Consider the following 15,433-nt stretch of genomic DNA (forward strand, 5'->3'; position numbering starts at 1 on the left):
GACGGGCGCAGCAAGAGTGGCCTGTAGAATGAATGGCGTGGGTCGCAGGATGGGTGCGGCGGGGTGTGAAAGGGCTTTGTGAGCGAGGGAAGTAGGTGAAAGAAAGAAAGAGAGTGCGTGCGTGCGTGTGGTGCGTGATGCGAGTGGTGGTGGCAGTCGATTATCGCATGGTCGACTGGGAAGCCTGGACGGCCTGTGGCAGCAGTCGCGCTCGCAGGGGTCGAAATGGGGTCGAGTGGAGTGTGGATGGAGGGTGCGCGGGCGGCGGGCGTGGTTGATGTTGTCGCAATAGATTGAAGAATGAAGGACGAGAGATGGATGGCCGGGAGCCCTGACGTTCGGCTTGGCAGCCAAAACCGCTCCTCCCCAGCAGCAGCACCAGCAGCACCACCCACCCATGCACGACGACCGAGGCCCTGCAGCATCTCGGATCCAACCCGCGCCCACATGAGTCGCTAGGTTACTCTATTCTACCATATACTCTATAGTCTATACCGCGCACATAGTAGTAGCTAGTTGAGCAAGCTTGTTGGGTGCCAGGTCATGCCGCCAATGCTTCACTTATCATGGATCCATGCATCGTCCGCTACCATCATCACACCCCCCAGGCATCTCCACTTCTCTGCCCCCCGCCCCCCCCATAGTCAGTCACTAACCATGCATGCTTCCGCCTGACCCTTGGATTCGTTTCTTGCGCTTCTTCTTGTGCTCTTCGTCTCGCTTTCTCCCACTGCTCGCCATGTCTCAGTCGCGGTGGTGACGCAGCTCGACGGCCAATTCGCCTAGTAGCCCCCCCTGCGCGCGCCCTCTGACCATGCCGCCGCACGCGCCCGAACTCCCGCCATACCGACCACAGCTCCTATGCAATGTCTCGACACACTCCAAGTTCTCGGTCCCCTCCATCTCGCACTCGAATGAGGCAGACGACGAGCAGAGCCTGTCCGACCAGACCATCGACATGGAATCCAACACGTCGCAGCCCCACTACGACGGCGAGGACACGAGGTTGACCAGTGACAAAGAGCTTCGAGGCTTCTACATGTATGGATGGGCTGCCGAGGTACTACATGTTTCTCTTACCACTAGCCTCCAACTCTGATAACACTTCTGTCTGCTATCTCTTTGCGACAGCTGATTAGCTAGCTCCACCCCTCGCCAACGTACATAACTGCGCAAAGCACCGACTAACCTTCCCAGGTCTTTGTAGTCTGTGGCATCGGGTCCTTCATACCAGTGACCCTCGAGCAGCTCGCGCGTGAAAATGGCGTCCTCCTCTCCGACCCCTCTACACCTTGCAAAGCCTCACGGCCAACCATCCACCCTCCCCCATCCTTCTCCACAGCCTCCCTCGAGGCCCTCTTCAAGCCCAATCCAGAAAAGGGACAGTGTGTCGTCCACATACTCGGCATCGAGATCAACACCGCAAGCTTCGCCATGTACACGTTTAGCATATCCGTCTTGATCCAGGCTTTGTTGATTATCAGCATGAGCGGCGCAGCAGACCACGGCAGGTTTAGGAAAACACTGCTGCTATGGTTCGCATTCATAGGGAGCATAGCAACCATGCTGTTCCTGCCTGTTGTGCCGAAAGTATACATCCTGGGTGCTGTACTGGCCATTATTGCGAATACATGCTTTGGCGCAAGTTTCGTGCTGCTAAACAGTTTCCTACCGCTGCTGGTCCGATTCCACCCTACCGTCAAGTACGCCGGCTCAAGTTCAGGGAACTCGTACCTAGATGAGGAGGAAGACGATGTGGGAAGAGAAGGAGAAACGCACGAGGAACAACTTGCAAGAGAAGCACACTACGCAAACCAGCTTGCCCATCGCGAAACCGTCCTCGATGAAGTCGCAGACGCAACGACTGCACTCTTACCACGCAGCCCCTCGGCTGCCGACCTGACGATTCCACGAGCAAAGAGCCGAGCGGCGCCATCCCAGGAGCTCGCCCTCTCCACCAAGATCTCCTCATACGGAATTGCGATTGGATACATCGCCGCGCTGCTCGTCCAAACACTTGGAATCTTTGTCGTCATCGCATTCCAGTCCTCCAACTTTGGTCTTCGACTAGTGCTGTTCATCATAGGCGCATGGTGGTTCATCTTCACTTTGCCAACAGCACGATGGCTCCGCCCACGTCCAGGGCCACCATTGCACATCGGCGCACATGCATCGAATTTCCGTACTTTGCTTGCCTACTTTACCTATTCGTGGAAGTCGCTGGGCAGGACAGCTACACACGCCCGACATCTCAAGGACGTGTTGCTCTTCCTCGCTGCCTGGTTCTTGCTGTCAGACAGCATAGCTACGGTGAGCGGGACGGCTGTCCTGTTTGCAAAGACTACCTTGGGCATGTCCTACGCCATGCTTGCGCTCATTAATGTAATAGCAACCGTCTGCGGCGTTCTCGGCGCCTTCCTCTGGTCGCGCCTGTCCCTCTACCTGCGCCTCTCCCCGACGCAGACCATCCTCTCATGCATCTTGCTCTTTGAAGTAATCCCCATCTACGGCTTACTCGGTTATGTCCCTGCGGTCCAGCGTCTTGGATACCTGGGCCTGCAGCAACAATGGGAGATGTATCCACTCGGTGCTGTCTATGGCTTCGTGCTCGGCGGTTTGAGCAGTTACTGTAGGGCGCTGTTTGGCGAGCTGATCCCGCCGGGCTACGAAGCAGCTTTCTACGCACTATACGCCATCACAGACAAAGGAAGCAGTATATTTGGTCCCGCCATTGTTGGCGCTATCACCGATGCGTATGGCGAGATTAGACCTGCAAGTGCTCCCATCTGGAACCTTATTCACGCTAAACTATAAATGATGGGAAACCTTACTGACCACCATTTTAGGCATTCTGGTTTCTTGCCGTTTTAATTGGCCTCCCCTTGCCCATTATGATGCTTGTTGACGTTGACCGCGGCCGCGCAGAGGGCATTGCGCTAGCTAAAACGCTGGAAGAGCTGTCACGAGCACAAGATGCTCACCTGGGAGAAGACGACGATAATTTGTCCCAAGACATTAGAGATGATCTGCAAGACTCGTATTCGTATCAGCGCTCGTGAGGACTGGCTTGGGCTTCCAAGGGTCCTGTAGCGTAGCATTGCATTCTCATCGATCGGCATCTGCTTGCATTTGCATTGGAGAGGCGTTTACTTCTTTGTTTGGATACCAAGGCTGCGTGTTGATACTGTGCTGTTTTGTTTTGCGTGACTAGCGCGGCGTTGGGTCCAGTTTAGCAATTTCTTTGGAGCTCAATTGCATTGATGGTCTCTGCTCACATGCAGACTATTCTCTCTTCCGCCATCTTGACAGGTGCTAGCTTATCACCATCACTCACCCTACCCATCCAAGTCAAACGCCTCCCTGAGCTCCTCCCTAAGCTCCTGATCCGGCAGCTGGTCAGCAATCAGCTTCCACATCTCCCTCGCAATCTTTTCCCTCCTCTTCGCAACACCGACACCCTTCTTCCACTGCCTCTCCACGTCCATTCGCTCCACCTCGGTCACTTTCTTTGCCTTGCCTGCCTTCAAATTTTCCAGCCGCGCAAGGATCTCGACCTGCTCGGACTCGAGGGCATGCACGTTGGAAACAAGGTCGGTGGTGCTCAGCGTAGAGTTGAGGGAGGAGAGTGTGCTGCGGAGGATCTTTATAGTGCCAAGGAGATTGGTAGTGTTGGTGCGGAGGTCGGTGATTTGGGCGTCAAGGGCAGCAAGTTGTTCGGGGGTGCATGAGTCTTCTGCGTTCTGCGGTGAGCGTTAGTATGCTTCGTTGGGTTGGAACAAGCGGGCTCGGCCACCTGAAGGGCGTGGTAGACAATCTGCTTGCCTGAATCATGTCAGCTAGTTTAGGAAGAATGCAGGAGCGAGCTCACTCACCAGCTGGCCGTCCCTCGATCTGCTTCTGCTCGTGGAGGTCTTTGAGAACCTTTGCCGCGGCAGCTGTGCCATGATCAACCACTGAAAAGGCAACAATACGCGCGACTTACACACCTTTCGTCACCTTGTTGTGCAAGTTTGCAGACACGTCGATAGCCGAGTACGGGCGGTTCTGCCGGCCTATCCATTGTTAGCATTGAAAAATGACCTTCGCCCAGGATGAGCGCTATGACGACTGGTGAGAGACGTACGCAAGTAGTGCAGAACCATATCGGCGGCCTCGTTAGCCGATGCCTTCTCTTCCGTCTTCTTTCGCGGTGCCATTGCGTGTAATGAGGGTTAGGCGTGGTGAGATGTGTAGTGAGAATGTTAAGTTGCTATATTGGGATAGCGTCACGGCGCTCTTCAGGAGGAAGGAACCATCCACCGACCCAAGCAGGTAGGGACGGCACCCTCAAACGCAGAGAAGAGGACACTGGCGGCAAAGTTTTCCAGTCAAGGTTTGAAACGTTTTTTTATCTCCCTTGAAGTAACTGTTGTGCAGTGTAGTTCGTTGATCGTTCATCCTCCCCGCTCTCCGAATTCCCTCGCCCAGTCCTCGAACTCCTTCAAGCCTTGCTTGCTCACAGAGGGCCTGATCGTCTGCAAGCTAGCTATAAAGTCCTGGTATTGTATCGGTCGTATCTGATCCATCGTCATGGACAACAACTTCTCGCCGAGTGAGCGCAAAGGGCCCATTGCAGCGTCTTTCGCGAGTGCAGTGATGTCAGAACCAGAGAAACCTAGACCAGTATCAATTCATGTCGCTGAAGATCAAGTCTGGGAGCACTCGGAGTGAACGTACCTTCAGTGAGCTGGACCAGCCGATCCAGGTCCCTCTCACTAAGCTCATGTTTTTGATGACTTAGCAATGTATTGACTTGCTGCTTCCGAACCCAGTCTTCCGGCAGTGGAATGTACTGCCGTCGGACGAACCTTCGCCTCGCTGCCTCGTCAATGGCCCATGGTAAATTCGTGGCCGCCAGCACGAGCACTCGAGTTGCATCACCCTTCTCCCTCTCCTCCTTACTCAGGTCCCTTCCAGCAGCAGCTTTCTGTAAGTCGGACCACTGAATTAAAAACTCCGTCTTGATGCGGCGTGTCGCTTCGTGCTCGCCGCCTGAGCGCGATGAGAGAAGAGAGTCGATCTCATCCACAAAAATAATTGACGGTGCAAGCATTTTTGCGAGCTGGAAAAGAGCACGGACGAGCTTCTCCGACTCACCGAGGAACTTCGAGGTAAGGCTACTCGCAGAGATTGCAAAAAATGTAGACTTTGACTCTGTTGCTACCGCTCTTGCTAGCATCGTCTTTCCAGTACCCGGTGGCCCGAATAGAAGCATGCCCCTTGCGGGTTCCCTCAACCCCATGAACAAGTCTGGTCTCAGAAATGGATAAACCACGGTCTCTTTGAGTGCTGACTTTGCAATGTCCAGACCAGCTACGTCGTCCCAGTGTACTTCGTCCCCTTGGATGACTATCTCATTCAAGATTTGCTGCGCGGCTTGCTTGTCGACGCCCCGAGGCAGGTTCTTCATGATATCTTCTGTTCGCCTTTTCCACTCATCCGTCTCTTCTTCGGGCTCTTCCTCTGGTTCGGCTACAACCGTTTTAGGAGTGGGGGGTAGATCTGCGCGCATTGAATCGCCTCTGGCCCTGCCTTTCCGAGCCGGAGGTGGCTGGGACTTTATTACATCCTCGTCTTCTTCTAGTGTCACTGGCTCATGGGGCTCTCGTTGCGGCATGTTCCGAGCTTGCATATTATTATTGGTAGTAGTCGTAGGTACCAGTCTTCGTGTAGCTGGATCCCATGACGGCCGGGTCTTTTCTTCTGTTCCATGGTCGCTGTACGAGCGGGCAGCCGCGGAAGCTGCCAGTGAACGTGGGTTTAGTGTAGTTGGAGGATACTCTTTCCGGTAGGACGGCAATGCTGTGCTGTTTCCCTGATTATTAGGTACTCTGCTTGAGTCTACAGACTTCCGAGTTATTGGTGGCGCTGGTCTCTCAACTGCAGATCTCGTTGGCTCAGGATCGCCTCCGCTGCCAAGGGCTGGAGATGTGTATGCAGCCGACGCTGAGACTTCCCCAGCTTGGAAATAGAAAGGTGATTGCGGTTGCGTGCATGGCCTCTCAATAGCTGGTCTGTCTATTGATGATCGGGCTGAAGCTGTCGAAGAAGTCGGTACACCCAGACTCGGCCTGCCAGTGGTCGGTGTAGTTTTGAAGCTCCACGCCTGAGTGGCAGCCTTGGAAGCCTCTGGACGACTTCTCAACGAGCTTGGTAGTTTTGATGATGAGGCCCTGCTGTCCCGTCCAGGCCTCAAGGTCCGCAACATCCTACCTTTCTTCTCAGGCGATGGTGTTCGTGACGTTTTCTCTTCAGCTGTGCCCGGCGCCAACGTAGAGGCACTTCGGGTCTGTGTCAGACTGTTGTCTCGCGCAGACCCAGTGCCCGAGCTCTTTCGCGGTGCCATTGCGGGGCGATACGGTAGAGGGGGCGGCCTAGAAAGGTCGGTGTAATCTATAGGAGGTACTGATCCGCCTCCCAGCCAGGCGGAAGAACCCTCTGTATAGCTTGAGGTGACGGGGACGCCGTGAAGAGGCGGAGTGGGGGCTTTTGCATTTTGGGCTGGCAAGGCCAGGCTCTCCTTCGACTCCTCTCGACTCCGTTTTAATGTTTCCAGCAAGTCTACTCGCTCCTTGCATTGCAGTTCCAGCTGGCGTAACGACTCCAGGAGAGCCTTCTCGGTCTCAGACGCGGGGCGATACGTGGTGGGGTTGCGGCGGGCATTATGGTAGTAGATGTGGTCGAGGGCCGTCTTCCATGAGCGAAGGGCTTCCTGCTCGTTATTCTGCAATTTATCCGTCAGTCTTGTGTCAAAGTCACATTGTTTGAGTAGTTGGGCTCTAACCTGGCTTTCAAAGTACACCGCGGTGGAGCAAGCTAGGAATGCCTCATCGTAGGCTTTTTGCGTCGTATTGGCGCGCATAGCAGAGAGCATCAATAGTGCGCACCCAGTGTTTGGGGAAAGGGTATATAGACTAGAAAGACAGTCTCATGAGCAGGTCCAGAGTGTTGTTTGGGTCTCCGTCTGTCGAATGCGCCGGTCTTGGTTCGCGCTTGTGAGTGACGTAGCTGCCATTCGCGTTGTCGGAGGCGAGGAGCTGCATGTGCGACTAGACAGGACGCGTGTTACTACAGCCACATGTAATTCTAGCCTAAGACCTTCAAAACACAGGAGAGAGAGGGAATGCCCTCAGTAATAAGTCATCTTCCAAAGGATGAACATGTGCATGTGCGGGTCGGATTGAGAAGCTAAGCTAGGTCCATGTTTATCGATTACGCACCTCTTCTGAACCCGAAGAGCAAAGGCATGAAGGATGAACGCCAACGCTAGATTCCCCTATGGTACAAACATATCTGCGCTGACTGTGAATGCGCCCAGCGTAGTCAAAATATCCCATACGCCGCCACATGATCCTCTCAATTGGCCAAAGCCTGAAGCCTCTATGACTATAAAAAAAGTTCAAGGTGTAGCAACATCACTTTTCATGACACGAAATACCAGACCTTGCTCTAGATCCCAAAGTGCGATGGCCCTCTGATCCGTGGGACCGTGTATATATCGTCCGATTGCGTATGCACATATCGTGGTATATGAGCGGCATGTCAAGGCGGGTAGAAAAATCTCTAAACGAAACGATCAGTCGCTATATGGCCGTGGCAGAGTTGGTGCTGCGGCGAATGAAGAAGGCTTTCGCCATTTCGTATGCGGACCTGGTCAAGTTAGATTATCGTCTCGTGGAACGATCCGAGCTGCACTCACCAGCAAATCGCAGTGCTGGGCATTGTTGTGATGATTCGGGGTTTCAGGCCGCGGAAGTACCCCTTATATCCTTCTCTTTGGTGAATGATCTTTGCCGCCTGCAACAGGCCTGACACGTTCCTGAGCTCTGCATCCGTTGCGTTTCCTCGTGTCTGCAGTAATGTCTTGATGACGTCCAGGGGCGTGGTAAGCCCCGCTGCGAAACCACCAGCTATTCCGCCTGCGAAGCAGTGTGTGTAGGGATCGTAGCGGCCGGTCGGGTTCATGACCTTGGACATGGACTCGTATGCCATAAATTGGAGGGCCGTGAAAGGCACCGTCATGCACAGCGTCGTAGGGTATGAAATGTAGAATGCGCCAATGCCCTCGGTGCGGAAGACCTGTTGGGCGCATTGAGGAACCGACTTGTAGATTGAGCCGTGCAATTGCATGCGTTGCTTGATGACTGCCATGTTCAGCATGCGCACGCGCTGATCAAGTCGCTCCACCTACCATCGAACGGGTTCATCAGCGCATCGCTGGAGATTGTGGCCGCTGCGCCGCTGGCCGCTGTTCCCGGTTAGTGCCTCCCTTCAGTGTATCAGTAGACTTTGCGCACCTGCCGCGAAGGGATGGTGCTCCTCGCTGCCTCCTTCATTTCCACCGAGCGCATGCTTCGTGGCTTCATAGGAGGCGAAATAGACGGCATGCGCGGGTCCTGGGTAAGCGATCAGTTCCGCCCGGTTTGGCATGCCAGCTAGATTGACCGACCTGCACCCATTACGACACTCGACAATCCTCTCCATAGTGTGCTGAAGCCTTCTGCCCGTGAAATCGTGACCATGGCGTTCGATATGCCACTGTACATGGCGCTCGGGGAGGGGTTGACAATCTGCATTCTGGTCTTTCCGGAAGTCAGCGCATCGGCCATAAGACGTGTGGCTCGAGGAGAGGCTGCCATACCTTGAGAAGGTCAACTGGATACATCACTGAATGCTCCTACCGTCAAGTTAGCCAGCGCACATGGATGGCGACTTTGGGGCGTACGGCGATGCCCGCGAACGCGCCCGCAAGCATGTTCGCGGATAAAGAAAAGTTTGGCGGTAATGCTTCATAGCTGGTGCCCAAGTCAGCGACGGGAGTTCCGCGGTCAAAGTGGGAGCAGAGGAGCTGTACTCGTGTTCTTCTTCGTGAGGTAGTGCTGGGTGGTCATGGGTCGCCATAAGACGACCAGGTGCTAGTGCGGCGGTTTCCAGGTTGGCGATTGTGGGTGTGTTGTTCTCGGGACGGTAGATTGGCGCCGCAGGGGTGCTCGCGAGGGCGACGATTGTGATGAGGAGGCAATGGGTGAAGAATGATGTTGGAGGTGTTACTTTTGTTTGCAAAGCACATTGGCCTAGGCGCGCTTGGGCAAAATGATTTGAACCGAGCACCGCACCGACCCGCCGTCAGACTAGACCAGAGTGACTTTACCACCCTACGTAGCCGTGGTTTTTAGCAGCGATGCCGGACTTGAGATGCCATCGCCGACACTAATCGCCGTTCTCATCTCCATGTGGATCTGTCCCTGATCACGCGCTGCACTCTTTTACCCCCCAGACTCGGGACCAGCGGCACTACGAATCTCAATTTGCGCGCCGGAAATGTGCTTCATTACAGAAAGTTCGAAGGACTTCCCGCGGACTTCCCGCGGGCCTCTCGTGGAATGAGGGGGCAACATGCACGGGCTTGGAGGGGAGAAATCTTATCAGATCATCTTGCCAACCGCTATTTGCTCCTTAGTTAAAGGGGGGGTGTGAAGTATACTATATGATTGAACAGGTGTTGCAATACGAACTCGAACTGCATGATCCCTACACCGCTATCCGTATGTAGCGAAGCTCCCCGGGTCCAAGATGTGACTACAGAAGAAGTTTCTACACAGGCAAAAGGCACGTACTGTACAGGCGGCCTCGCTATCTTACAAGTACAACGCATGTCAGAACATGACGACCCACAACGGGCCACAGTCGCCGTCCAGTCCGTGAGAGCACGTTACATCGCGATACTATCGTGAACAGCTGGCGAGCCGTGATCTGGACACCGGGGCTTTGCACATCAACAGTCGCACCGCTTATACCATCGAGGAAAGCTGACGACGTCTCTGATATTCGAAACGCCAGAAAGGTAGCACATGAGACGGTCGTACCCTAAACCAAAGCCTCCATGCGGCACGCTGCCGTATCGTCGCAGGTCTACATACCACTGCAGGGACCCTTCTGTTGCCTCGGTGTTGCCATCTGGCGCTTCAAACCCGTGCTCTCTCATGGATTCCAACAGTTCTGGTAATCGATGTTCACGCATAGAACCTCCGACCAGCTCACAGATCTCTGGCACAAGAAGATCGAAGCATGCGACGGTTGAGGCAGTTTGTCCTTCCGGTGTCAAATCAGTTGACGGCGCCATGTAGAATGGCTTAATGTTGCGCGGGTAGTCGGTCACAAAGATCGGTCCCCCTCGTCCATGGCTTTCAGCCAGATACCGCTCGTGCTCTGTCTGGAGCCCGTCTTCATGACCAGGGGCAAACTCAAATTCTGCCTTGCCTTGAGTCACTGCGTCTTTGAGGTGCTGTATCGCCTCGTCGTATGTGATTCGGGGCCACGGTCCGTCTACAAGTCCTTGCCACCGTTGTGCGAGTGTTCTGTGTGACAAGGATGCGCCTTCCTGTTCCTGCTCTCGTTCTCGGGCCTCGAGCAGCTCTTGGCCTACGGTTGAAGATTGTAGCTCGGTCGCAATGGCGCGCAACATGTCTTCCACAACATCCATGACGTCCTTTACATCCTCCACGAAGGCCAGCTCCGCTTCGAGCATGTAGAATTCGCTTAGGTGACGGGCAGTGTCACTCTTCTCTGCGCGGAAAGTCGGGGATAAAGCCCATACCTTATTCACAGACAGGGCCAAGGCCTCGAGATGAAGCTGACTCGACACTGTTAGATATTTGGGAGATCCAAAGTAGAGGTCTTCGTGTTGTTTCACTTGGTCCGATGACTGCTGGCTCGACGTGGACGAAGCTTCGGGCGCAACAGTGAACACCTCTCCTGCACCCTCGCAGTCGGACGATGTGATGATTGGTGGATGACATTGGACGAAATCATGTTTGGCGAAGTAGTTGGTTACTTGAGCAGTAACCAACGACCGCAGCCGCAGGATCAAGGAGTTGAAAGGCAGTCGGCTTCGCAGATGGGGCAGAGTGCGCAGGAATTCAGGTGACTGATATTTCTTTTGTATGGGATACGTCTGGATTGGGGAGTGCAAAATCAGATCTTTGACTGCAATTGGGATCCTGGGTTGGATCAACTTACTGTAGCATCATTCTCTCCCAGTACTCGAACGCTCTCCACCTGGAGCTCATGGGATTGCTCTTGGCCTGGTGATGGTGTCCATTTCCCGGTGACTGCTACTGCAACACCCGTCGAGAGTCTGATGGCCACACGTCAGCAGCCTGCAGATGTGTATTACGCTATTCCACTGACCCTTCTGCAAGTTGCGGCGCCAAGACAGCCTGCACTGTCTGCAAGGTCGAACCATCTCCTATGGCAGCAAAGGCAATGCGCTTCTGCTTCCGGACGGTTCGTACGTAGCCATTGATCGACAGCGTCTCCCCATCGGGTGGAGTGCGCTGCGAGGAGGACGCGAGTGGGGACGGCCTTAGCAACTCAGCGATATTAGTAGGGCAAAAGGTTGAGCTGCAGCGTGGACGACATGGAGATAACGCATGCGCCGAAGGGGCAATCGTTTCCCGACGAGGCAGTAGCAAATGGGGACGGAAGATACTCCTTCGAACAGGCAGCATCCGGCTCATTTACGCGGACGGCAGAAGCAATCAGCCACTGAAAAGCGCGCGGTGGAGCGTAAGGCAGCACACAGTCAATGTCGTCGTCGAAACTTTGAAAAGGAAAGCCGGAGCTTGGGCCACATGCGCTAGCATCTCCACATCCTCGTACTCGTTTACCCGTCAATCGTAACACATCCAACGTAACACATCCGCCCCTTGCTGATGAGACAACTGAGATTCCAAGGCAGATGGTCAAAGAGCACAAGATGCGGGCCAGGGCACCAGATCCGATTGCCCTAGCGGGCGCCGTCTCGCTGCTCCTCGCTACCCCCATTGGCTACAGTACGTCTTTGCACACTAAAAAGCACAGCGACGCCAACGCCACAGCTGTCGACCGCCCGTTTCTCGCTCTGCCTTCATCGTGCACAGCAACGCCCTGGAAGCATGGACCCGTTATCCTAGTGGCTTGAACGGACTTGCTCGCTACGTGGGCGCCGCCAGGGTTGTGTGACTTGGTGGCGGCGAAGAAGTCCATCGTCAGACCATCATTCATCCGATCTCAGTGCCAGTGCATTTACCCTGCATCCGGGTCGTGGTGCCGATGCTACCGCTGCAACGCTATCTCGTGCAGGATCTCAGTTTGCAGCTGTCATGACCGTAGTGACCAGCACGCCCGCCAGAGATCTCCGACCTCCGCCACCGATGTGCAGATCGCTTCGAGGCCTCGACGATCGACCTGATGCTCATCCCTGCTCCAACAGCCCTCGCACTACCGACACGCGTTCGGTGGCTTCAAGTGCCTGGCATCGCTGTGGGTTCAACCGTCGCCTTCAAGGACCAGGGAAGGAGCCACAGTCACAGCGCGCGGCTGCTTCCGGGTTTCTAAGCCCTGTGTCTACCCATACTTGCCGATGGTCACGACTCAAGCCTCCACTATGTGCAGCTTTGCGCCCAGTGGTTGGCGTCAATGTCACCCGCGCTCGAGTGGAGTAGGAACCCTGTATTAACACGGGAGAGGTTGATTCACACAGACGACTACCGCATCTGTAGTTGGTGCGCCGAAACGGGCCTTGCTAGTCTGCGGCCCGACCAGAGTCTATTATTTAGCTATGTTATCACACGCCCTTGAACACCTGAGCAGATGATATACTGCTCTTTTGCCGGCCGGGGCCCCAGGTTGGATGTTCCTTGACTTTGTTCACTTCGCATATGCAGGATATCTTCAGTTGATATAGATTCTTCTCTTCGCCCTCTGCCACGGCCCGCCAACATGCCACCATCAAGACCCAAGCCGTCCGAGATAGCTGCCGAAGCGAAACGAGTGTGGATGCCCCATATCTGGAAACATTATATCAAAGACTCGAAGACTTCCTATCTATATCCAGACGCGGCCCAAATCAGAATCAATGTGGACCAGCGGTCATCACAACGGACAAGAGTGGCAGTCATGGAAGGTGATCCCGTGAACTACGCTTTGGGCTGGTACCAAAGTGCCGTCAGCGCAGATCCAAACTGCAAACGAATACCAGTGGTTAATGTAGCGAACGAGAAGCGTGCCGGGGGTGATTGGGAGTCAGGACTCATGGCTCCTGAAGAATGCTTTGCACGGAGAAGCAACCTCGTGCATGCCCTTACGATGCCATGGAACGCGCAGCTTGGGCGAAGCGAAAATTTCTACCCAATACCTCAGAGGGGCGGCATATACTCACCCGACGTTTGTATGTGAGACATGCTTGTTTCGAGACCTTGTTAATAAGCATTAGATGTTTTTCGAGGAGGCCCAGATCAAGACTACGCAACATTCAACGAAATTGCCGCGCTTCCCGTCATATCAGTCGCACCTGTACGGAGACCTAAGCTTGATGAGACGGGCACAACGTACTCGTTTGTCCAGGAGAAGGAGCTGATGAAGGAGAAGATGCGGGCTGTCCTCCGAATCGCCTCCTACTGCGGGCACAGAAACCTTGTGCTAGGCGCGTTTGGCCTAGGGCCTATATTCCGCAATCCGGCGGCAGATATAGCCCGCATATGGAGGAAGCTTTTGTTCGAAGAGGAAGAGTTCCATGGAGCCTTCCAGGACGTCGTCTTTGCCATAGACAGCAGCATGGTTGTGGCGCCGGCGAAAGGGTGTTTGTCGGATCTGGAGACATTCAAACGAGAGTTCGATCCGTCGATGATTTTTCCCATTTCAACTTCCCAGTGGCACTACAAATCAACTGAAGAGGACGCAGGCATGGTGTGCTGAGGAGGGTTTGAACACCATGGGCGGGTAAAGGATCCATCCTATCAGGAACAAAAGCGAGTCAAAGGGGCTGAAACACATGCTGCCCCAGACGAATCCGATGTTGGTGTAACACACTGCATGATGTCATTAGAGGGCTGGGCCGGAGAGACGAGATCGAGCTAAAGACTTCTCGGTTATCTGTACAAATTAATTAAAGTTGCAGCTGCGGGTCGATTGCGGTTACCCTGCAAGCGCCAACCAATCAGTAGTAATGCAAGCATTGGGTAAACGGAAAATCGTCAACTTTGAGCTTGTGGTAGTAAGACATTTGTCATGCACAGTAATCTGCGCAAACGCAAGGAACAGAGACTCGGCGTTCTGATTTGCTTTCATCCCGTATTCGGTGACCACGAGGGTACTCGCGTTCAAATTGGCGAAGCACAACCGCGTCTTAGTACCGAGGCCTCGAAATCCTTGATGGGTAATATGAGATATGTCAAACTGCCGGCATGGCGGTGAGTTTCACGCTCTGTCGCTAGGCAGCAACCTTGTGCGCCCGAGGGCAGCAAGTCTTCACATTTGACTATTCAGTCTTTGCGGCCATCGTGACACTAAAGTAAGAAAGGACGGGCTCAGATTAGAAGTTGATAGCTCTCAAATTTCGGAGACCAGTGACGACATTTTGCAACATAATCGTAGCCCTTGAAATTAAAAGCTCCCCACGGCTACACACTTGCTGGGTGCAATCTACCTTGATTGCGGATACGTGAAAGAGTGCGCTGATTGACTGTCACGCTTTCTCAAGAGCTTGTCGTCGCTACTGGGGTCAGAACTGATGATCCTACCCTGTACTGTCGCTATCATTACAGCTGCATCCTTTTTATGAGCAGACTCGTAGTATACATAATGTACATTGTCGTGAGTGGCGTTACTAAATTGGCTCTAGTAGCCTACTTTGAACCTGGTAAAGGTAATTGAGGTGCGACAATCTCTCCTCCCTGAGATTCAATTTTCTTGATCGTTTGTTCTCTCTGGTAATTGACTACTCTCTGCTTTTTGAAGTACTCGACCTGCAGCAAGTTAGCTTATCTTCTGTCTCTACGTCTGCACAAATTTCCGCCGTCCAACAAACAAGCTCGAAAAATGCAGTGTCGCTACGCAGCTATCAATTGCAGTATTCCCAGTATTCTCAGAAATGCAGCCCATCTACTTCGCATCATTTCACACCAATTCATATAGTCCACTTACCCAGCTGTGTGCGCAGTTCTTTTCGAAGTCCTGGTCCAACTGCCCGCAGAATGTTGTAGCTTTTGTCCTGCCATTCTTTGTGTTTATGCTGTCCAAAATGTTGTTCTTGTCGAGACATTCGAAAAAGGCATCGCGTGCTGCGTAGCATTGCTTCCGATTTGACCTTGAAGGCGATTCGAACGCGCCGCCGGAGGTCTTCTTGACGCCATCATCTTCTGCAGAGCCCGAGCCCCAAGGTAACCACCCCATGTTTGTGGAGATATGAGGTTGCGGAGGAGCGGTGGGTGGGAGCAAAGACTCGGTGCTGCAGTTGTTAGCAGAGACCAGTGGCATTCCCAAAGATATCGGAGTAACATAAAAGTGCGTACTTTAGTGGGAGAGCGCTATAGACGTTGTCGAGCTCAGTGTAGTCGTCGAAGATGGAAGCTGT

The 15,433-nt window shown here is 53.8% G+C and overlaps 6 protein-coding genes across 6 annotated transcripts; 2 read left to right on the forward strand and 4 right to left on the reverse strand.

Annotated features, from left to right (window-relative positions):
* Nucleotides 1-814: 814 nt before the first annotated feature.
* Nucleotides 815-2,814, forward strand: K460DRAFT_357561 (autophagy-related protein 22-2; the record flags this gene model as incomplete). The annotated part of the gene is made up of 2 exons (XM_040932042.1): nucleotides 815-1,060; nucleotides 1,198-2,814. 2 exons carry the CDS (start codon nucleotides 815-817, stop codon nucleotides 2,812-2,814), a joined length of 1,863 nt encoding a protein of 620 aa, XP_040786458.1.
* A 73-nt stretch (nucleotides 2,815-2,887) lies between these two features.
* On the reverse strand, nucleotides 2,888-4,196 carry K460DRAFT_433673 (Tat binding protein 1-interacting; the record flags this gene model as incomplete). The annotated part of the gene is made up of 5 exons (XM_040938372.1): nucleotides 2,888-3,740; nucleotides 3,794-3,822; nucleotides 3,873-3,953; nucleotides 3,987-4,052; nucleotides 4,124-4,196. 5 exons carry the CDS (start codon nucleotides 4,194-4,196, stop codon nucleotides 3,336-3,338), a joined length of 654 nt encoding a protein of 217 aa, XP_040786459.1. The 3' UTR covers nucleotides 2,888-3,335.
* Nucleotides 4,197-4,433: 237 nt separating this feature from the next.
* Nucleotides 4,434-6,901, reverse strand: K460DRAFT_288329 (AAA-domain-containing protein; the record flags this gene model as incomplete). The annotated part of the gene is made up of 3 exons (XM_040929042.1): nucleotides 4,434-4,654; nucleotides 4,717-6,763; nucleotides 6,824-6,901. The coding sequence occupies 3 exons, from the start codon at nucleotides 6,899-6,901 to the stop codon at nucleotides 4,434-4,436; spliced, it is 2,346 nt and encodes a 781-aa protein (XP_040786460.1).
* Nucleotides 6,902-7,622: 721 nt separating this feature from the next.
* Nucleotides 7,623-11,549, reverse strand: K460DRAFT_287323 (asparaginyl-tRNA synthetase; the record flags this gene model as incomplete). The annotated part of the gene is made up of 10 exons (XM_040928954.1): nucleotides 7,623-7,689; nucleotides 7,739-8,183; nucleotides 8,231-8,287; nucleotides 8,337-8,435; nucleotides 8,489-8,621; nucleotides 8,681-8,716; nucleotides 8,765-8,834; nucleotides 9,960-10,993; nucleotides 11,059-11,176; nucleotides 11,230-11,549. The coding sequence occupies 10 exons, from the start codon at nucleotides 11,547-11,549 to the stop codon at nucleotides 7,623-7,625; spliced, it is 2,379 nt and encodes a 792-aa protein (XP_040786461.1).
* Nucleotides 11,550-12,801: 1,252 nt separating this feature from the next.
* K460DRAFT_289915 (uncharacterized protein) lies at nucleotides 12,802-13,776 on the forward strand (the record flags this gene model as incomplete). The annotated part of the gene is made up of 2 exons (XM_040929152.1): nucleotides 12,802-13,249; nucleotides 13,295-13,776. 2 exons carry the CDS (start codon nucleotides 12,802-12,804, stop codon nucleotides 13,774-13,776), a joined length of 930 nt encoding a protein of 309 aa, XP_040786462.1.
* A 597-nt stretch (nucleotides 13,777-14,373) lies between these two features.
* Nucleotides 14,374-15,430, reverse strand: K460DRAFT_342604 (uncharacterized protein). Its single transcript, XM_040931197.1, has 3 exons — nucleotides 15,372-15,430; nucleotides 15,004-15,307; nucleotides 14,374-14,825 (listed from the first exon to the last, which is right to left on the reverse strand). Exons 2-3 carry the CDS (start codon nucleotides 15,250-15,252, stop codon nucleotides 14,706-14,708), a joined length of 369 nt encoding a protein of 122 aa, XP_040786463.1. The 5' UTR covers nucleotides 15,253-15,307; nucleotides 15,372-15,430; the 3' UTR covers nucleotides 14,374-14,705.
* Nucleotides 15,431-15,433: the final 3 nt, after the last annotated feature.

Source organism: Cucurbitaria berberidis, assembly GCF_010015615.1.
Source record: "Cucurbitaria berberidis CBS 394.84 unplaced genomic scaffold K460scaffold_4, whole genome shotgun sequence".
NCBI lineage: Eukaryota > Fungi > Ascomycota > Dothideomycetes > Pleosporales > Cucurbitariaceae > Cucurbitaria > Cucurbitaria berberidis.